Genomic DNA, 23,745 nt, shown 5'->3' with positions numbered 1-23,745 from the left:
TAAGAATTAATTATATCTTATTGTCAAATCTTCAAATTTTTTAAATCAGTAGCTGTTTATTTGGTGTTTTCATGTAAAAAGTGATTATCTCCCAAAATTTAAACGGAAAGATAAAACATACTTCAAATAATAGAAATATTAAACCAGCTACTAATTATTTTTGATGTTCCTCAAAGGACAAACAAAGATTGCAATGCAATCGGATAAATTACTCCAGGGGTTTCCATAATGGTATAAACAGTGTTAAATATCGCTTTCACAAAATTACAATTTGACAACAGCTTTTGCCGAAGGTACAAAAGTTTACAGGAAACCCAATAACATTTATGTTTTTGTCACATCGTAAACTACCCATTTTGTGAACATCAATCTCGGGGAAAATTATGTGTTCAAATTACCAATTGATGTTTTTTGACTCGTAACATTACTTGGCTAATTTTACAATGTACTTAATTTTTGTCACTGTTTGTAGCTTCTGATACGGAGAAATGTCACAACATGGCACTAGTTAAAAGTATTGATCAGTAAGATCTAGAGATGATATTTTAAAACATTCTAGTGACACAGCATTATTTGGTCATTATAGGTCACGTTTTTTTTTTAGGGTTTCTAAAATGTGTAGGTTTTAGGTACATTATTAAAGGTCTGGTCATAATTTTACTTTCAAAGTATAACAAACTTTTTAGATAAATTTGTAAAAACTTGCTTCTTAAATGAAATATATGTACTATAAAATTATGTGAATATGCTTAGATAATGTTCTATGGTATTAAGATTGAAAGTATGCAAGGAAAGTTCAAGATATTAAACAAGAAGAAATAATTTGAATATCAAACCTTCTTTATTTCAATTATTTTCTACTTCTTCAAATTTGACCTTCAAACATTAATTATGCATGAAATGCTTGCCACTTGACGTTCAATTTCCAACACTCAATCAATCATTAATTAGGAAACAAGACCTGATATCAATGATAAAGCAGACACTTTCTTTTTTCTTGGACTTTTTAAAATGTGTAAAGTTTACATGATAAGTGAAATAAAAGGGGAAACTCCAGACTTCTGAATATTTTTTCACACTTTTATAGACACTAAGACTAGTACTTCTATATTGCATCCTTATAATATCAAACTTAATCCACTTCTGCCATCATGATCATGGGGATTTACTTGTGTCTAAAACTAAGCCACTTTTGAGGGTCAAGATCATTGAAAAATAATGTAGGTAGACATGCACTTTTCATGGCATTCAGTCCTTAGAGTTAGGGAGAAAATAGGGGTAGGGGTTATGTCACCTGCCACAAAATTCAAGATAAAACTCAAACAACTGATTTTGCAAGAAAAACGGTAATCATACCAAGCATAAACGGGTAGCAGACATTTTTATGCCAAATGTGTTACATGTACTAACAAAATTTCTAGGGAGAACACTCAGTACAACAGACCACATGCCCCTCTAGCACTGGACTTCTTTGAAACCAAAGGATTATGTTAAACCAGTTTTACATCATCACCAATTGCATGAATGGGTTCAGTAATAAAATTTCCCCCCCAATTTTATACAATTTTGTGTTAAAATTTCATTCATATAAATTACCTAATTTATCAAAAATTTAGTAGGCAAAATAAATGAATTTCTTGTAAAAACTGGAATGCCATGTGAATAAAATCATATTATATGAGAATAAATTTTAATTTTAATTCAGATTGTGAATAAAATGTCATCAGTTAGAATTAAGGTAAACTACAAATCATTTTCTTTTCAATTAATATGCAATTGAAAATGTCTTGAAAATGTATCATAATGTCAAACTGTTATGAAAGAAAACACAATTACATATTAAGAATAATCAATTAAATTCGTCAACTTTAATAATTTGTGACATTCACATTTATTTTTATGAAAAAATCCCAATATTTGGTCTGCTCTTTCACAATTATTTTAAATAATTTTCAATATCAGAAAAAAAACGTTTAAATGAAGCTAATTAATACAATTACTAGTTAAATTGTACATCAATTCAAAAAGCAAAATGTCAACCTGTCAGAATTCAAATTGAGGCTATAAATCACATTGTGGTTATAATACCCCCACAAAGCTGAATACTTTGCAATGTTTTTGTGTGAACTCCTGTGAAATTGGAGAAATTAGTTTAATTGTGGCTTAAGTGAATAGGTTTTAAACTGTTTTATTGGGTCATCAAATTCACAACTATTCCAAATCAAAATGGCTAATCTGTTTGCAGATCGTTAAAGACAGGTGCTCTAAGGTTGATGTTTGTTTTTTTATAACTTCATCAGTTTTGTTATTGAGTGTCTAATTGTTATATTTCAGTTTATGATCATATTAGGATTTGTTTGAAACTTCCAATTATATTTCCCCAGTTTTATTTTAGGAAAATGTGCTGCAGTGCAAATTATTTTGACCTGCTATTAATTTCAAGCCTCATTTTTGCAATTATTGTCATTTTGTATTTTTAGACAAGAAAACTGTTTTTTTGGACTATCAGGTGTTTATTGCACATGTCCATTATTTCACAATATAACTAGGTGAAGTTGTAAATTTTTCAGCATTTACTTACATTTGATATCAATCACCTTTATATGTAAATTGAAATGTGGAAATAACTGTTTACCATGTTTACCAGTTATTTATAGCTTGTTAAGTGGGGAAGGTGGCACAATATACCAAGAGTTGACAGATTTGTGCTTATATTAGCTGTCATCAGCAACCAAAACCTTTATATAGAAGATTTAATTATCTTTAAAAATAGTGAAGATTCAAAAACCATAATATTTCAATTATAATGTGAGTGTCAATATGAAATCAATCATGCAAAACAAAAATGATGCTTAACCGAAAAAAAATCAATGTTGCTGTACAACTTCAGTTTTTTTTGTTCATTTATAATTAGGTCCCTTTTAGGCATTCAATCCCCAAAGTGATTATATATCTTTTTTTTTGTTACTTTTTTTCTGAGGGTTTCTAAAGTCAACCCAAAACTGCACATTGAATGCAGCTAAATTTACTCTTTTTACTTGAATGACTAAGTGTTGACTGCTCTTTGGTCAGGTTGTTGTCTCTTTGACATTATTCCCCATTTCCATTCTCAATTTTATATGTTATTGTCAAATGAAATTGAAAAGTTCAAGAATACTCAATAATATTTGCATGTTCCATATTGTCCCTGTGTGCTTGTTTATTATAGTCATTGGTGTATTTAAATCAGTTGAACTTGGGTCAGATGTTAAAAAATCCTAGAGTTCCATGTGTATGTCAATGACATTTATGGCAATTACATAGAGTAACTTTGAAATACATGTATAAGCAAAGTAATAAAGTATGATATAACAACCTTAGAACCTTAATGCAGATTCTGTATCACATTGCTTAGTATAGAGCTTGAGACCATCATAATCTTGTTATTGGTGGGCTTTTATAGGCTTGAATGTTAAGAATCCAAAATACATCGATTAAAGCACTGTTCTTTTAATTTTATACTCAGATGGCATTATCACGTCAGGCCTTGTGTTGTGAAAAGTCATACCACATTCTTAGCAAATCGAGGAACATTAATTTTGTATTAACTATTTGAGGGATTGAAAGGTGGAATTTGAAAGCCAAAATATCTGCTCTTATAAAAAAAACCTCATTTATCTTACCAGTTTTTAACCCACTTTCAAGGCCTGCATTTGGGTTGCCCCACGGTGACTTTGCAGTTTTCTACCTTAAGTGGTGACTTGGATTGGTGGCCATCTGGATTATTAAATCTCTTGTTTAAAAAAAGTAACGGTCACACATTTGTTTTGTTTTCATGTTATTATTGTAATGACCCTTCATTCCCAAGGTATCCACTTGATGGAATCTACTGACAGATGATTTACCAGGTGTTGGTTCACTTGTGTTTTAATTAATTTGTTTTGTTTTCAGTCTCACAATGCCAGAAGAGTACATTATATGACAACAAATTTGAGGAATAAAAAGGAGAAAGAGGAAGCCCAGCAGCTTGTATGGGAGGGAAGATTTAAACGACGAAATGCTGATCAGGAAAGAAGGAAACATGAAGACTCACTTAAATTTTTCAAAGTAAGTAAAAGCGAAGTAAAAATGAGGCCCCTCATGGGGGGGTCCTAGTAATCACATAATCACCATTTTTTTGCCAATATAATCACATAATCATTAAATATTTGCTTATCTTTAGTAATCAAATAATCATAAACTAAAAATACAGTCCTAGGTAATCAAATAATCATGAAATATTTGGCTTAATAATCAAATAATCATTAAAAAAACGGCCAAGTAATCACATAATCAAAAACCCCATGAGGGCCCTCAAAAATGAAATATTCATTGAACTGCTTGATATTTTGAGTTACAACATGCTTTTTTAAATCAAGACTGGTTTCAATAAAAAAAAAGTTTTTAATGACATATTCTGGATAGTTTGTTTGGAATTTGGTTGTATTTTTGTATTTGTTTGTCGTCATATAAATGAACTTCATATTTAGAAAGACAGTTCCTCTTTTAATCAGAAAGATACAAAGTAAGTTTTGGGTTTTACTAATGTCATGAGAGTTGTCTCATTGGCACTCATACCACATCTTCTTATATCTATTTGACGCTTTCTTATGCTATCATATGAATGAGCTATCTTTTATGGTGCTCATCAAAGACGTCTTCTACTCTAGTTGTTGGTTGTCATCTTCATTCATTGCATGTCTATTTTTACATATACATGTATATCAAACTGTATTTCAGTTAAGATATTGGTTTTTATAAACCAGCTGTCTTGCTTTGTATCAAATAATCTTTAGTGCATGTAGGTTAAGCTTTTTAGGGAACTTTGTTAAAAGATTTTTAGTCTCATTATAAACCATAAAATTGAATCACATTAGATAAATTTTGCAGAAAACCCCTTCCAGTTTTATCTAATTGACATTTAAGTCAACAATAACAAACAATACTTGTATCTAAATGTTTTCCGTTAGGTCAAATGTAACAAATAACGTTTGGATTTTCCCTTTCAACTTGTTCAATTGAGATTTGACAAGGAAGCACCTTTTATATGTTACACGTAAAAAAATTAGTTCTACGCACTTACTCATGTCATTACACAAAAAAAGAAGGCACAGAACTTTTGATTGAGGATTTAACTTCTTACCTACATAATCAAGATCGTACAGATGTTTTTCAACTTACAAAACCACAAGTATGAAATTGATTGCGGATATTTTTTGTCATTCATCGGTAATGACATAGCATTCTTGTTTTTTCCTATATATCATACAAAAATATGACATTGTGACTATTAGTTATAACTAGATTATTCGGTAAATATTTTTGACATAATAATTATAAAAAAAATTAATCAACTTGTGTGGTAAGCTATTGATGAAATAGTTGTCGTTGAAATTGAATAGCCATTCATTTACATTATCGACCTTGTAATGGTAGATCCCTGCAGTTGTTTTGAGTTGGGAACATCTGGTTATTGGGGATTAAAGCGACATGAGCGTCTTTTTGTACTCTGATAAAAGACTGATTTTATCATTTTGTCACTTAATTTGTTCAGACACAGGAGGACATTCTGTTTCTAGAATATTATATATCGAACCCATTCATCATGGATTTGACAAGAATAAATTTTAAGGTTCAATATCAATTTAAAATATTTTTTTAGAACCATGCCGAATGTTGATTTATTTGTCAATCATGATTCACAGAAAATAAATTTCTATGATCACGGATCACGAAAATAAAAAAAATCTAGAAAAACGGATCACAATAGCGAAATGCATTAATCACGAAGAACGAAAATAACCCATCCGGCCCCTCATAGATTGATTGATTTGTTCTTGCTTAAGGTCACCTCAGCAGGAATAAGTTTTATACTGCACTCGTTCTATTTGAGCAGTCAAAATGCGTTCACAATATATTTCTATGCCATATACGGTCACTGACCTGATATCACTTTTCTTCATGAATATTTAAATAGAAATTGTCGAAATTATATTTAATTATTCATATGACCTCTTCAACCTGTTCTTGTTTCCAATGTAAACAACGATGCGTTTAACGACTCAAACTTGTTTCTTTTGCAATTTTTGGGAAAACATATTTCACTTATTAATATTTTTTTGTTTGCAATCTATAAATCATTATGTTTTATGTTTATTGATGATATTTTAGTCTGCAACGAATTCGCTCATCATTGATTGCGGTAATGATGTACATTTCATCGTGTTTTATTTTTCTCCGTCTGTGTGATATGAGGCCTTTTTAAAGGGGGATTTTTCCCAATATTTAAATCAAATAAATAACATTAACACAATAAACAACAATTGAAAATGTTTTTTTAGATTGCAGTATAAAGACAATAATAGTGCATTGACTTGACATATCAACGATATAAGGATTCGGCCCGAAACGGGGAAAATGCTCGGCACAGCCTCGCATTTCCCCGTTTCTAAGCCTCATCCTTATATCGTTGATATATCAAGTCAATGCACTATTATTGTCTTTATACTGTGACAATGAATCAAAAGAATGTTTAAGAAATAATTCATGGGGGCTTGAATATATCGTGATTTTACCACGGGTTGGCCCTTTATGACAAATATTTTACCCCTGAGCGATAGCGAGGGGTAAAATATCGGCATAAAGGGACAACCCGTGGTAAAATCTAGATATATTCAAGCCCCCATGAATTATTTCGATTCTGATAGGACACATACGGCAATTCTTTTGGATCGAAGCGCTCTAGGTGTAGGCAAATATTTGCCGTTCCCATAAATAAACGCACTAATAGTAAAAGAACGGAGCAAACTGCATTAGAGACATGCTTAAACTATTTAAAATAATGTATTTAGACAGTTTTGGATGAATTTGAATGATAATTTATTTATATGTCTTATATGATGTACAATAAAGGGCTTTTACCACATTTTAGCATCATTTGTGTATGTTTCCTTGTGATGATTTTTCGGATTCACAAGCGTGTATTTTCCCGTAAAATGCTTACATTCTAACGTCATTGTTCTATGACGTCGGGTATCTCATTCATAAAAAGCATATGACGTGGGAGTACAATCGGAACAGCACTGGCAATATATTCATATTTTACCACGGGTGTGTACTCAAAGCGTTTGAAGGACGTCATGTTAGAATCTGTGATAACTTATATTTTGGGATAAGATTTTATTTCTTAACCAACATGATTTTGCACTAAAAGTCAGCATTTATGTTTGACATTTAATGATTAAGGTAGATAGGGTGTCTTCCGCCATCTTGGATTTGGAAATACGAGAAAACAAGGTCTAGATCTTCAATAGAATGTTCAAATTCTTAGAGTAGTAGGTAATTCATGTGTAATAACTTCCAATTCGATATAGAAAATGACATGTTTAATCATATTTATGGTTGTATTTTACAAAAAACAGAGAATTTTTGTTTGATCAATTTTTTTCCAACTTTGCCACATAAGGGGAGGCAACTCAAATGCAAGGGCAGATAATTCAGATTAAGGTACTTTTACAATAGAATGTGTTAGAAATTTACAAATTTATAATGTAGCAAGAAAACGGGTCCGGTGACCCCATTGTTTCTTTTTCTTAACTGAAAGCATACTATTAAAGCCATCTTTTCAAATGTTATCTGAAAATTCTATGGTGTAGATTACGCTTTATTGCAGAAAATTGGGTTTTCCATGCATAATCTATACAAAATTTGTCAATTTTAAACACCCTGTAGCGTGAAAATAAGCCCGGTGACCCATTCTTTTTATTATTTTTTTTTAAAAAGCATGACATAAACTACATTTTGGCAAACTATTAAAAAATTCTATGGATTATAATTTTGACACCCCATCTACCTTAAGCATGTTAATGACTTTGCTCAATATTTTGAGTCAGAGAGGAATATATACCCTAATTCTATGATGCTTTTATGTTGCTTGATGGCATCTAGATGTGGATATGTTCTCTTCTGTCTTGTTACCGCTGTTGTTCTTCCACATGATAGTCCTGCAACTTCTTTAATTTTTTATGCATATATATGTGAGTGCTTGGGTTTCCAATCCCGAAACATTAATACTGGTACTTATAGAATTTAGAGATGACAGACAAAACATGTCTTTCTGGGAGACTCAAAAACTCCAGAGTTGTTAATTACTGATTTTTCAGTTGTTGGTTTTAAAAAAAAACACATCTATTTTACCATGTCTAATTGTCTACGTCATGTACATATAGAACTTAGAGATGTCAGACAAAACATGTCTTTCTGGGAGACTCACAAACTTCAGTGGTGCTAATTATTATTATTTTTTTTTTAAACTACCAAAAAAATGTGAAAAATTGCTAACAATTTATTGTTTGTTTATACCATTCTTTTGTAAGTTTTTTGGATGAGCAAATTTGAAAGTCAATACCTCAATGAGTGGTCCAGTTTTCTTCCTTGAATCATATTTTTCTGATTTAGGACAATTTTATGGACAACTGAATTAAGAAGGTTGTCTTTGAAATACCCCCATATATTATCTCTTAATCATTAATAAAATCTTTGATGTGTCTAGTCATATATATAGAAAGCCATTTGTTCTTTGTAATAGTTTTAGTAAGAATGGCACTAAACCATATTTTTTATTCTTGTTAATTTTTGTACCAGTCATTATAGTTTAAATGCAAATTTTCTTGTTTTTTAAGAAAATGGTTAACAAAGGAGAAGACCAAGAAAAGAACTTATACAATCAAGTTAGAAACTCTGAATATGCTCGACAAAAACAAGAACAAAGCGTTAGACGAATACAACAACAGTTAGCAGAGATCAAACGCAAAAATTCTATTAAAATACGGGAAGAACTTTCTGAGAGACAGCGGGTGGAGAGAGAGATAGAACAAGCATTCATAAGGGAGAAAGCAGAGTTGGATAAGGTAAGAAAATGGTTCCATTTACTTTTAATACCATGAAGACATTTATAATGTTTACATGGGAATGAAAGCAAAAAGCAAAATCTTGCAGCAGATGACTAAGTGCATCTTGAGATTAGTAAGCTTATGATGATTAAGCTCCTCATTAGAAGGAGGAAGTTACAGGAAAGAAGAAGGTAAATCTCGCGGTTATTACATTATAGAATTATCTTTTTTATATGTACATGGCCTTTGCCTGTTGTCTGCTCTTTGGTTGGGTTGTTGTCTCTTTGACACATACCCCATTTACACTCTCAATTTTATGGTAAATCATTTTGTATCTGGCTGACTTTATGAAAACAAAATTATTGGTAAGATTTCCTTTCAAAGTCTTCTTCGTGGATGTTTGTCCTGATCAAGCATGCAGTATAGTGGAAGGTTCAAAAGGTTCTTAAGGTGGTACCCAACACCTTGACTAAAATGTATTTGGCTCGTTTAATTTTCATAAAATTTTGACAAAATATTTACTTTGACCCTTGACAAAAATATAAAAATTTCAAAAAATTTGAACCAACCAATTTATCAGAAAAATTACTCTGGTTATATAGCAGTTTGACAAACACTTATTTTGATCATTGAGAAGCTTAATATTCCCTTTACAAACCAACGTCATTAAAGCCTTTAGCTGACTTTACAGAGTTATCTCCCTGTAGTGTTAGGTACGACCTTAATAACCTGATGACAGTAAAACATTTGGCTTTTCTAGTTTCAAATTGTGTTACTCCAAAAGTGTTTTATTTAAGATAAAATTTAAACTTGGCTATAGGAAGTTGGAAGTTATTATTCAAGTAGTTTTACATAACATTAATGAATTCATACTGAAGGTCATTAGTTTTTATGCCCCACCTACGATAGTAGAGGGGCATTATGTTTTCTGGTCTGTGCGTCCGTTCGTTCGTCCGTTCGTTCGTCCGTCTGTCCCGCTTCAGGTTAAAGTTTTGGTCAAGGTAGTTTTTGATGAAGTTGAAGTCCAATCGACTTCAAACTTAGTAAACATGTTCCCTATGATATGATCTTTTTAATTTTAATGCCAAATTAGAGGGTTTACCCCAATTTCACGGTCCACTGAACATAGAAAATGATAGTGCGAGTGGGGCATTCGTGTACTGGGGACACATTCTTGTTCTCTGGGCATTCCATAATATCCTCAACCTATAAAACTTGTTTGCTACGAAATAACCCAAAAGTGGTGCTTAAAAGTGGCGTTAAACACCAAAATGTATGTTGGTATATTTGCCACTTTATATGAACCATCGTCTTAAGGCAAAATCTTCCATTCTGAAGATTACTCTTTTTTTTTTCATTTAGAAAAATCTTTTCATAGTTATCTCCCATACAAAACTTGTTTATGCTGAGATCCTCTGTCAAGTATTTACAAATTTATTTTATTCTCATGTGACACAAATTGTTATATGGCAAATTACTTTTTCAACCAAATATATCTAAATATATTATAATGAGGACTAATTTACTAAGTGTGTTCCAAAATTGGTTACAAATTGTTGAACAAACAAAATCATTAACATAAATTTGGAATTACAGTCCTAATGCATCTACTGCTAAAGAAATGACGAAATTTCTGACGTATTTGACGGCGACTGTTTTTGTGCTGAAGGATCAGATAAGATAGTGTTATTTAAAAGAGTTGTTGACATTCATTATAAAGATATGAAAATATTAAAGATGGCAATTTGTCAGAGTATAGATTGAAAGGAACCACAATAACTTGAATTTTTATGGTTAATACCTAATAACGCACTTCAGTGATTTTGAAAAATGTTTATAATTTACTGACATTAAAGTACTATACTTTTTATAATTTGTTTATGTCAAAAGTTGCATTTTATAATTTTACCCTTACAAAACATGCTTTTAGCTAGTATAATTTTCATTCATTCTTGAATTCTACGAATCATTACGTTTCAAAAGAGTCTAATTGTTGTCATTATTAGTAGAGAAATAAAATGTGTATTACCTAAACACTGATATCACACCTGTTTATGTATTACAAACTTGTAACTTTAATTTTCCATAAGAATTAAAATAGTAAATTGATGAAAGAAAAAAAATGTTATTGAGTTATAAACATAAAAATATGACAAGATGTGTTAATATGTCCTTGAAATTAAAACATAAAAGTAATTTTAATTACTTAAACTAGTATGAAGTAATGTCAACTCATATTTCATAATTCTTCAAAGGAGTTGTGGAAAAAAATATAAGTAAAGAAAATTCTCAGTAGAAGACGATTCCAATTTTAAATAGATTAAAGTCATGAAAGTAGATATATTTGTTTCATTTCTGCTGTAAAAAAAAGTCTTAAACTATATCAGTTCAACACTAATTAACAAACTTGTTAGACAGAAATATAAGTTTGATTAAAATGTAAATACTTAGATATTTAAGATTTAAGACTGAGAACCCAACAGGATCTCATAAACAACTAAACAAAATTGTTGACAAGGTTTCTCACTTGTAACAGGGACAGACTTGAAGTCTTTTAAATGCGGGGGAATTAACAGACATACTGATGTCCTGAAAAAAAAATCCATACTCTAACTTTAGTTTGCCTTGACCAAATATTCTGAAGGCTTATTATCACCAAACACTGGTCAAGATTGAGTTAAGGCAGGGCATTACTTTTAGCGTTCACAAGTTACCCAAATACTGCTTATTATTGAAACCCCAGGGCAATCCTTAATGACAACACAGAAAAAAACTGTCATTAACTTTTAAAGGAAACCAAATGTCAGTAGGTTTGAATTTGTGAATTGACTCCTGAATATTTACAAGTACGGGCATCTGTGTCCCATGGACCACATTCTTCTTTTATTCTATCTCAATGTGGCCAATAGCAAAGTGCACATAAAAGTTAATTGAAAATCAGCAAATAAAAATTGTATATACTACAAAAGGTTATGCCCTTTAATATTCAGGTCACAAATTTTGTCCTTAAAGTTCAGCACATAAATCATAAATAGTTAATTTTTTAGATTGAATTACTTTATTTTTCAAAACAATTTTAGATTTTCAATATGTTGGGGGTTTTCCCATTCAATAAATTCTTGTTAATTTATCTTTTCATCTGATTTTGCTTGTTAACAGTTGTCACCATTCACAGGAAAATCGTTAGATTATTTTTATGAATGAATTTTAAATATAAGGCACCCAAAAAGGGAATCAACTGTTCAGACTGGTTTGAAAAGATACAACTCTAAATGGTTCCCCAGTGGCGGATCCAGGGTGAGAGTTCTGGCGTTTTGGACAATTTTTTTTTGAAGGTCTATGCACTTGAATTGGGACATACAGTTGGAACTCCCACTTTCTCCTGGGTTTGGATCCCCCTCTTTTAAAAATGCTGGATCCGCCCCTGTTCCCATAACTAATTTCATCCTCAAGGTCGTTCAGTAATTAGGTAGTCAGGTAATCAGTTTGAAGGAAATTGAGTCAGTAATCAAATAATCACATAATCATGATAATAGCTGTCTTAGATAGAAGCAAAATGGAAGGCATGTCTGATGTATGACTTACCCTTACACAAAATTTTCTCAAAATCTGTACTTTCTTTTTCACTGAACTAGTACACAATTTAATTTAGGGCCAGCTGAGACCACCTCCAGATTCTTGAATTTCTCGCTGCGTTGAAGACTTATTGGTTGCCTTTGGCTGTTGTCTGCTCTTTGGTTGGGTTGTTTTGTCTTTGACATATTCCCCATTTCCTTATCAAATTTACATGTGCACATGTAGAAAATGATTTCATTATTCTCTAATAAAGAATGGCTAGTGGCTAAAAAGTGCAAAAGTTCCAAGTAGTTAGATTTGTAAATGGTAATGCATATATTTATTAGGCAATGTTCACACTGTTGATATGTTTGAAATTCTAAATAAAATAATAACAAAATATTCAATTCCCCAAAAGGGCCTCTCTGCAGGTCACATTATTTAGACCACCACCGTTGTGTATGACATACAGTTAATCTCCAGTAATTTATGTCTGTACTGTCCAGATAATAATCTCTACGGCCATTGTTCTTTACAAGTCTTGATCAATTATTTCTTTTGATTTTTAATCTTACTTGAAAAGGAAAAGGTAGAAAAATACTTTTTTGGGGGTTATTTTGTTATAAAAAAAACAATTTTTGGTGACATTGAGAAAAGGGTAGGTATTGTATTTTGTCTGCTAAGAGGTCAAGTTTTGTTCATAAAACAATTGAGTCCTTGTCCGACTCGTATCGTAGAAGGTTAGAAATTAAGTATGGATTTTAAAATGTTTGTTGTATATGTATGTTACCTTATAATTATGATTTTTTTACTTTGAAATTTCTTTTGAACTATGAAAGGCATGAGTTTAAGATGATTAAGGTCAAAGGTGAATCAGACAAGATGAAAGTTACCACATTCAAATACATAACAGTAGTCAAAGTAGTCAGAACATCTCTCTTTTTAAAATAGACAAAGTTGATCAGTTTATATACAGTGCTGCTTTGTGAGTGTTTCTTCTTTGCCTTGGTGGTATTTATGTTCAGCAGCTACTTTCCAATTTTTATCGTACAGCATGCACTGTTGGTTTGTTTTTGTGAATATTTTAAAGGAGAAGGTCCGGTAAGGACCGATTTTGGCCTCAAATTTCATGTTCATCTGACGAAAGATTTTGACCACTTTTTTAACACTTAAGTGTCTATTTTATTTGAATCAATCATTTTTTGTGAACAATTTTAACTGATTAAGTCATAAAAAACGCACCGATTCAAGCTGAAATACGAAAAATCTACCAAATATGCCGAAAAATGTCATTTTTCAGATGGTTTTTGTCAAAAATGAAAGTGGCCGCATCCGTGTTCATCCTCAACCTTTATATATGTTATGTATTATCATAAAATACAACTTACATTTCAATATAAAGGATGAACACGAATGCGGCCACTTTCGTTTTACACGAAAACCGTCTAAAATTTAACAAAAATGCTATAATTGTGAAGATTTAAGTAATTTAGCATGACTTAATGGTTCTAGTACCCGATATATGTGCATTGTATTGTCAAAATCAGCCCAAATTTATGTAGCAAAAGCATTTTACTGTCCAATGAATAACTAAAAGTTTACATTTTAACAATTTTGTAAAACTGCTATATTTTGGGGCCAAAAAGGGGTCTTACTGGACCTACTCCTTTATTATAAATTCCTTGTAAATTACCATATGTTTTGGTGAATATTTTGAATTTATTATAAATTCCTTGTAAATTACCATATGTTTTGGTGAATATTTTAAATTTATTATTAATTCCTTGTAAATTACAATATGTTTTGGTGAATATTTTAAATTTATTATAAATTCCTTGTAAATTACCATATGTTTTGGTGAATATTTTAAATTTATTATAAATTCCTTGTAAATTACCATATGTTTTGGTGAATATTTTAAATTTATTATAAATTCCTTGTAAATTACCATATGTTTTTGTGAATATTTTAAATTTATTATAAATTACTTGTAAATTACCATATGCCCAGACTGCAGTTTGACCAATTTAAGTGGCATAACTATCAGAAATAATGGTGGCCACCAGACAACAGTAGCGACCAATTTAAGTGGCATAACAATCAGAAACAATGGTGGCCACCAGACAACAGTAGCGACCAATTATTTCATTATATATTTGAAATCTTCTTTAAATTCTTGAAGATGTATGAATTTTATTCGTTATTGATTAAATATGTTTTCCTGTAGTAAACAGTGTTGTCCTTATCAATCTATTTCTCTACTAGCATTTTTTTTAAAAAGACAATTAAAAAAATGAAATGTGTGGTAATTTTAAAATTCACTTTCAAATATCAAAACTTTTGAAATAAAACATTTTAAAGGGGAATTTACCTTTAAATATCTGCTTTATCTATAATAGAAATGCATTTGTGTTATCAATGTGCAACAAAGACTATGTAAATATTGCTTTTGAGTCAGAAAATTAAGAACAAGAAATTAGAAGATCTTCTTTTAAAAACAGGATTAAATTTAATACTGGCTGAAGTTCAATTTATCTTTTGAACTTTACAAATAAAAATGTAAATTGTGATTTTATTGACCTCTCATACCATAAGTGAAAGTCAATGTTTGTTTTGGATTTAAGGTCTTAAATCTGTGTCATCTAGCCTGTCATCTTGACTTTAGTCCTCGGTAAATATTCTCCAACAGGGTTAGTTATCTAGGGAAAACAGAGATTTATTGTAAAATACATGTAGGATATTATGTACTGTTAAAGACATTTAACATAGTGACACTAAATATCGATATTCGATTGCAAATACAAATGTGGCAATCAAAGAACACAGATATTAGTTTGCACTGGCTGTGTTGGAAAAAACTACCACAAAAGTTAATTTTTGCTTCGTTGCTGATAAATTGAAACATCTCCTAAACAAGTAAAAATTGCTTACAAATGATTAATTTATGATCAATAAAATTTCTACAGAAGAAATTAGAACCAGTTTGACATTTTACTTTATGTTCTATATATAACATGTATAAACAATTAAAGAAAAAATAACTTAACTACAACTTCAAAAAAACCTAGCAACCCTTGTCACACATGTCTTTCATTTACGTACTATATTCTTTTGTTTTTACATTAAATTATTCAGATTAAAATTGAACCCAAAATAAAACCTGAGAATAAAAGAATCAGTCAAATATTTTTCTAAGGCATCTTTGTAACACTTTGTTCTGACCTGAAGAAAATTCATGTAACATTTTTCTTTCTAATTATTTAGTTACAATTGATTTAATCTCTCTGATACAATTGGGTTACAATGTTAACAATTTGTTACATTACTAGATATTATCAGCCTACATAAAAGAGTAATGACCTGTTATTACCTGTCATTAACACAAATTCACCATTTATCACAATCTGCAGGAGAGTTCCATGAGCATTATCAAGCTTGTCACATGATCCCCATTTGTCACAGTTTGCTGGAGGGTTCTGTGGTCAGCAGTTTGTCACATTCTGTAGATCCTCACAGATGATATTACTCTTACTGAATTAAGAATTCATTGGTAAAACTCGGCACTTTCTTTGTATTGTTTTTATCTTGTAGAAAATCAGTAAAAATACTGATTGAACCTAGTTTTCCAGTTGAAATCCAACACCCCTCTTCGTTGATTGATTCATTGATTGATGAACAACTGCTCAATTTCTAGTGACAATTGTCGCTGGGCTTCTAAAATGTTGTAAATTACAAATTTTTCAAAAAAAAATATCTCAAAAACAGGCTTTGAAAATTTTGACAAAAATGCATGCTTCCAAAATGTTGTATGTGAACTTGAACCATTATTGTAAATAGCAGTGAAATAAAAACTTTGACATCTCTGGATTATCCAAGAATTTAAATTATTTTCACAGAAATAAAGAAATGTACAATTATTTTTTTCCCAAAGCCATTCTACAACTTTTTTCAAGTTTTCATACAACATTTTGGAAGCAAACTTTACAAACAACTGACATTGGCAATTTTGTAATATGTCTTATTTCACACATTTTGATTGGTCTAACTGCATGCTATTTTGTAATACCAAAGATTTCCTCCCGCCCAGACCATTGGTGTCAAAAAGTTTTTTAGCCATAAAAGTCATATACGACATTTTAGAAGCCCAGCGACGAAATTATGCATGGATGTTTAGGAATGAAGCCTAATAAACCCAGTTTTCACTAGACCAACAACTGAACCTAGCTTTTTATATGCTTAGCCTACAATCTACTGTTATACTTTCTGGACACAAATTGTTCTACCTTCAGAATTGCAAAGCAATTGTTCCATTGATCCATTGTTAGCATTTGCTTATTGTTGCATGTAGATAAGTACTAAATGAACATTTTGACTGTTTATTGACAATCCCCCATGTTTTTTATTCATACCATATTCTTTTATACCGTTTATATCAAGCAGTATTTGTACTGATTATCAGGTTGTCTGCATGTTGATATCGTAAAATATCAGCTGCGAGACATAATATGAAGCTTTTTGTTGAGTAAGCGCAGCGAACGAGATAAAAAAGCCTTCGTATTATGTCGAGCAGCTGATATTTTACAATATTAATATGCCGATAAACCTGATAATCGATTTATCGGGCTGTATTTGCGTCTTTAGGAAATATTGTCTTAGTTTCACCAGCAACCGGAAGTTGACTTGATAAGTTCGGGTCAAACTTATCAACGTCGGTTCAAACATTATGACGTCGCTGATATGTCCGGGTCAAAGTTATTAGGGCCAGGTCAACGTATTTGACGTCACAAAGCCGTAATATGGAGTTTTATTAAGAGCTGAGCAGATTGATATAGACAGTTGGACGACCGATAAAATAACTTATTCTCAAAGATTGCTTTTGGTGTCTGAAGTTTAAAGATTGTTCTCCATTCTTCGTGGCCCCCAAGTTTCATTATAATTGGACAATAATTAGAATAAATAAGGTATATGATAATAGAACCCTTCTACCTTGCTTTGATAGAGATTTATAGTAGAGTTTAACATTTCTAAATAGGAGAGATAAAAATCGACATAAATTCTGTTTAGCCAATTATGGGATTATAAATAAGACAAAAAGGGTCAGGTACTTGGATAGATCATAGTAACAACAATTTTATAATGGTTGTGACCTCTAAAACAAATATAAAGGTCGCTTATAAAATGATTTTATCCTTCTTGATAAAGCTAATTTTCTAACATGAAATTTTGCATTGCTTTGCACTGCATTTGTAGGGTCAAGGATAGATTTATATGACTGTGCGAGATCTTGGCTATATTTCATTTATTTTGTCTGAATGTTAGGATCTTTAATTATGTTATACTTTTGTTTATGCATATGATTATATGTTCATGCTTGATTAAACTTTTTCTGTCTTTATGACTTTTTTCATTTCTTTGATTTTCCAAAAATTTGGCAATGAGTACTTAGTTCATGCTTGATCGAACTTTTTATGTCTTTATGTCTTTTCTTATTTGTTTGATTTTCAAAAAAATTGGCATTGTATACATGCATTTAATGCATCATAAAATAGATATTTTGTTTGTATGTTTTTTTTATGTTGATTGTTGCAGAAAAAAACACAGACAGTCCACATTGTTTACTTGAATTGATGTTAGTTGAAATGAAATATAGTTATTTAAGGAACTGCAACTAAGTTATCTTAACTGTTATTGAATTTTCTGGAAAGCATTCAATTGTATACAGTTTAAATTGTTACATGACATACTAAAAATAAAAAGCAGTTCATGTAGAATTTCTGAGATGAAATTGCTTAATTGAGTGCTTGTAACAAATGACCACCTACGGTAGTTATTTCTGAGAAATTATTTTTGCCGAATAATACCAGAACACAGTCATCTAATTTGTTTCCAATAGCTTTTGTAACAATCTTGTAATTTTTCTTTACTATTTAGAAGACAAATTTGTAAACATTCACTAGTTCTGTGCTGTAAACATTTTGTTGAATGTAAAAAAGAAGATGTGGTATGATTGCCAATGAGACAACTGTCCACAAGAGACCAGTCTCAGCAATTTCTAGAATGTAGAAAGTAGAATATATTCTCATGGCGTTTTTTCTGAGCAAAGTGCCTTTATATAGATATTTTGAAATTATTTTGACAGAATGTTGTTCAAGATAATGAAAAAAAAAATTTTGGAATGGTATGACTCATTAAATGTAGTTCTTCTGGAAAAAAACAATTAGAAAAATGCATCAATATTACTGGTAAATAAATATTTAAGGTCGGAAATGGTGAAAATCATGATTTTTTTACCATTTGCCTATTGTAAAATGACATGTAAAGTTTCACCTCTTCATATTTTTTTTTCTAATAAAATTTTTAGAAAAAAAAATTGTGTTTTCATTTTCCCTTGCCATATGAACTATCTGGTAAAGAATTCATTTGATTTTGATAAAAGCAATTTTGGATCATTTTGCATGGTTTTCTGTGATACTAGCACTTAAGATGATGGGCATATTTAAGGGGGTCGACCTTGGTTCAGGGAGATAACTCTTTAAATCAGTTAAGCGTTTGTAAAAGTCAAGTTCATCAATGAACTTTAAGCATTTACCTGAAACAGATTGAAAATAATCTACGTAACCTAGAAGCTTAGAATGTATTTTTGAAAATGGTTGACACAAACATACTGATGATTTTAAGAGTTATTCCCCTTAACCTAGGTTTACCTCCTTAAGCAGATATCTCCTGGATTCTTTATGATCATCTATGGAGAACATTGTAAATGTTTATGGAAAGATTAGAAAAAACTGTCTTAAATTGTGTATTTCAGCTTCATCAAATTTATATTATCAAGACCCATTAAAGTTACATTTTGTTGAAGTTTGTTACCATACCCATAGGCCATAGTGTAATTTTGTACCACTAAGTTACATTTTTATGCCCCGTCTATGATAGTTGAAAAGATATATGTTTACTGGTCTTTTAGTCTGTTCTTCAGTTTGTCTGTCCATACCAGTGTCCTACGTACTGTTCTGTTCGCGTGTCAATTTGGATCAGGTTAAAGTTTTTGGTTTATAAGGTAGTTTACTTCAAAGCTTTGGAGATATCAACTTAGAACAAAAAATAGTCATGCTCATTATGTGAGGTATATGACAAATTACCATTTGACCCCAATTTCACACCTTAATTATCATGGACTTAACATTAGTGCAAGCTTGGTATGGTGTCCTTATTGGATACAATAATTATTGTCATTGACTCACTTTCATACTTTATTTTATTTACAGGCTCATGCAGAAAGAGAAGAATCTTACATCAAGTTACAGAAACACCGTCAATACCTAAAGGAAGACAAGTACCAGTTAGAGGAACATGAGAGGGAACATGTACGATTGTTACGTGTAGGAAACGTAACTGATAGTTCTACTGCAGAAGTATATTGAGATGTTAGTCTAATCAGTGGTTCTTAAATAAACTGCTTTTGCATCTTTGTTCATGTGTATTGTCTATGACCATGAGCTGTCATATGATTCACATATTGTCATGTGATCATAAAAATCAATTGACTTTCATACTTAAGAGGTTTTGTGATGATTGATAAAGGATGCATTGGTTATGGGAACTAAGATGATCATATGATCATATGATCTTTGTTAATGATGATCATGTGACATTTGTTGATGTATGATCATGTGATCTTTGTTGTATATGATCATGTGATCTTTGTTGTATATCATCATGTGATCTTTGTTGTATATGATCATGTGATCTTTGTTGATGTATAATCAAGTGATATTTGTTGTTTATGATCATATGTGACATTTGTTGATGTATGATCATGTGATCTTTGTTTGTGTATGATCATGTGATCTTTGTTTGTGTATGATCATGTGATCTTTGTTAATTATACATTGTCTCGGAATATTTTTGGAAAATGACGCAGTCATTGTTCCATAACTGCCGACCTGAACTTCATTACATTTCTCTGCCTACCGCGCTTGGTTTCGTATTTCCTATTTTCCATACAAACTGGAATCTGCTTGTGTTATCATTATGCATCATTGTGTAGTATTAATTCAGCCAGGACCCAGTTTACACTGGTTTTTGCTTGTATTCCACTACACTCCAACAAAGTGTTGTAGTTTGACGGGAACCAGTTTTAAAATTTGTAAACTACAAAACGTAATCGGTTATTGTTCATTCCGTTTTGGTGTTTCATACCGACTTATATGGTTTGAATAAGCTTAAGACCCTTCAAACATTAATGTGATAGGTATATTAAAGATTGTTTTACAAAAGGATTGAACTGTTTTACTTTCAAAGTCGTACTATAGGGATATCTGTCATATACGGATTTCCACTCTCACCGGTTAATTTCTTCTTTTACACGTGCTTTGGAAACTTCCTGTTTAATCGCAAGTTTTAAAATTGTTTTTGAGTGAATTAAACTTATTTTAACAATCATGAAGCGTTCCAGAATCATTTTAAAGCAGTTTCTTCTTCTCTTTACTTTCAAAGTCGTACTATAGGGATATCTGTCATATACGGATTTCCACTCTCACCGGTTAATTTCTTCTTTTACACGTGCTTTGGAAACTTCCTGTTTAATCGCAAGTTTTAAAATTGTTTTTGAGTGAATTAAACTTATTTTAACAATCATGAAGCGTTCCAGAAATATTTTAAAGCAGTTTCTTCTTCTCTTTGATGATGGAAAATAGGTTTTCTCAAGAAAATACCGCAAACGATCGCAGAGGAATTGAAACGTACAAGTCAAGTCGGCACCTGGTTAAATTGGCATCTAGTCAAATCGGCACCTATTCGACGTCAATTCGGCATCCAATAATATTTGTTATAATATTTTCTATTCAATTAATTAATTACTGTTACCAAGTACATAGTGAATATGTTGTTGTGTATTTTGGTAAACCACGAAACGAAAGTGAATGGTAAACAACGAAGCCCTTACAAAAGCTGTTGTTTTAACAATTAGACAATTTGTGTAATTGTAAAAACAAGTCAATTATTAAAATAAAATGGAAAACTATGAGTCCCTTTCAATAAATCAAACTTTCATGCCAAATAATTAGCAAATTTAAGGTGTTTGTCTTTCAGTAAAGTTTAAACAGCATTAAACCAACAATCCTGTAAAATGCTCAACTGGTTGAAATAATGCAGAAAAATACACAATATCTCATGTATTAGTCCAAATAATTATGACGTCTGGCAAGGCTATTTTATTATTTTTCTGGGACGCCTTCATACGACGTTCGTAGGAAGGCGTCCCAGAAAAAAAATTAACATAGCCTTGCGGTTATAGGAAGGTGTTCCAGAATAAAATTAAAAAGCCTTGCCAGACGTAATAATTATTTGGACTATTCATATATATATATATATCATTAAAAATACACCAAAAAAGTCATTAGTTGAGAAAAATAAATATATACAAAATGTACATGAACACCCAAAAATGTGAAAGTTAGTATTTAACTCTTTTTGCTTAAATACTGAAAAAAATTCTGGCAACCCCTTTCTTATTTTTACCCTATTGCGTAAAATACTGTTAAAAATATATATTTAACATGGGTGACGAATTGACTATATCAGGTGTCGATTTTAACCAGGTGCTGATTTGTCCAGGTGCCAATTTAACTAGGTGCCAGTTTGACTAGAATTCTTTGACAAATGTTTGAAACTATCTGAGTTTCATTAGACCTTTGATAGCAGTAACAAAAAGATTATTTACTTAATATTTTGTGGGAGAAGGGGGTTCAGACTGTGTGGTATCAGGTCTGTTTGTGCCCAATACATTTTCGCACCCTACACGTTCGCACATTCACACTCTACTCATTCGCGCCCAATTTTAATTCAAATTCAAGTTGAATAATTGGAAAATCATGGTTGTTGTTTTAAATTGCTTTGGTGTAAATACTGAATGTATTTATAGCTTGGTATGAGTAAAACATTGAAGATTTAAAAGGAAAAAACACAAAAGATGATTGTTTTTAACAGCTTGGTCCCATTGATCTGAAACAACGAAACAATAAAACATAGCAATCCACTAATATAACCAAAACATGATAAAATTTATTCAACACGCACAGTCTTCACGACGAACTTTTAAATCTACAGGCCCGGAGCTCAATTTTTGAAAATTTTTAGTTAGATTCTGTTGGCCTGTAGAGATGATTTTTACAGGCCCGAGAGCAATTTTACTAGCCTGGGCTGCCTGGGCTGCCACTCGCCGTGAAGACTGCACGCAGAAACAAACATAGTCAGAATCTCACTTCATTTTGAAACAAGTCAATGAAACAAGTTATAGCAATACACTAACCAAAACATGATTAAGAGTTATTCAACACAAAATAAAACGTTGACAAAATACCACTTTATTTAGAAAGGATTATTATTATTTTTAGCAATACCTTATCCAAAACATGATTAAGATTTATTCAACACAAAAAAAAATTGCTGTCTCACTTTATTTTGAGACAATGACAACAATTATACTTATAAGAAAACACTTGCTTACAGAGTTATTAAACACAAAACCAATTAAGATTGGGTGCGAACAATGTAGGGTGTGAAAGTGACAGGGGTAAAAATGAGTGGGCGCAAACGTGAATGGAAGCGAACGGACCCAGATTCAGACTATGTACCAGTGAGAAATATACAAGCCTTTCTACGGTATTTATTTGTACAATTCAGCTAGTCTTGACCTATTCATTTGTCTTAAAAAACCAGCCAGTTGTCACCTTCACTTCACACACACACACATATACGAATATCAATTATATGCTCACGATACATGTTGCATTGTTAAACTAATTACGGTATGTGAAAATCAAGACTTGCATAAAAACTATCCCAATATTAGAGACAGTGGCGTCATTTTTCTTCAGAGCTTTCAGCTCTTTGATTGATCATAAATGGTTAACATGGTTAAGACTTCTTGATTTATGTTAAGTGTTGTAATATTTATTTTTGAATTGTCTTGGTATTTTTGTACAGGCAAAGGATCTTTTGAAATTAAGTCAAACATTTTGTTTTAAATGTTTGTTTGGACTCAAAGCATATGAGGCATTGAATGTATAGTATACTATGAAGTCTGTTGTCTCTTTCTGTACTATTTTTCTGTTGTTTTCAAAAGGGTGAAGATGAAAAAGGTCACAAAGCTGAAGAAATCCACTTCCCCTCTAATGCATAAAAAATACCAGTAATTATTAATAAACCAAGAAAAGTGCCTTTCCAAAACCTGTTTTTTTCCCAATGCAATGTGCATCTTATTTTTTCATACAATCATGAA

General features: G+C 31.2%; 1 protein-coding gene across 2 annotated transcripts in view; it reads left to right on the top strand.

The window, feature by feature from the left end:
• LOC143044628 (uncharacterized) overlaps window positions 1-19,934 on the top strand; it is a 42,451-nt gene extending 22,517 nt beyond the window's left edge. For both annotated transcript variants that reach the window (XM_076216687.1, XM_076216689.1), the window contains exons 12-14: window positions 3,931-4,086; window positions 8,700-8,927; window positions 19,730-19,934. In XM_076216687.1, the coding sequence (XP_076072802.1) occupies window positions 3,931-4,086; window positions 8,700-8,927; window positions 19,730-19,885 (540 nt within the window). In that variant the 3' untranslated portion in view covers window positions 19,886-19,934. The remainder of the gene's footprint in view (window positions 1-3,930; window positions 4,087-8,699; window positions 8,928-19,729) is intronic.
• Window positions 19,935-23,745: the final 3,811 nt, after the last annotated feature.

Source organism: Mytilus galloprovincialis, chromosome 9, assembly GCF_965363235.1.
Source record: "Mytilus galloprovincialis chromosome 9, xbMytGall1.hap1.1, whole genome shotgun sequence".
In the NCBI taxonomy this organism is placed as follows: domain Eukaryota; kingdom Metazoa; phylum Mollusca; class Bivalvia; order Mytilida; family Mytilidae; genus Mytilus; species Mytilus galloprovincialis.
This window is presented reverse-complemented; position numbering and strand designations above follow the sequence as displayed.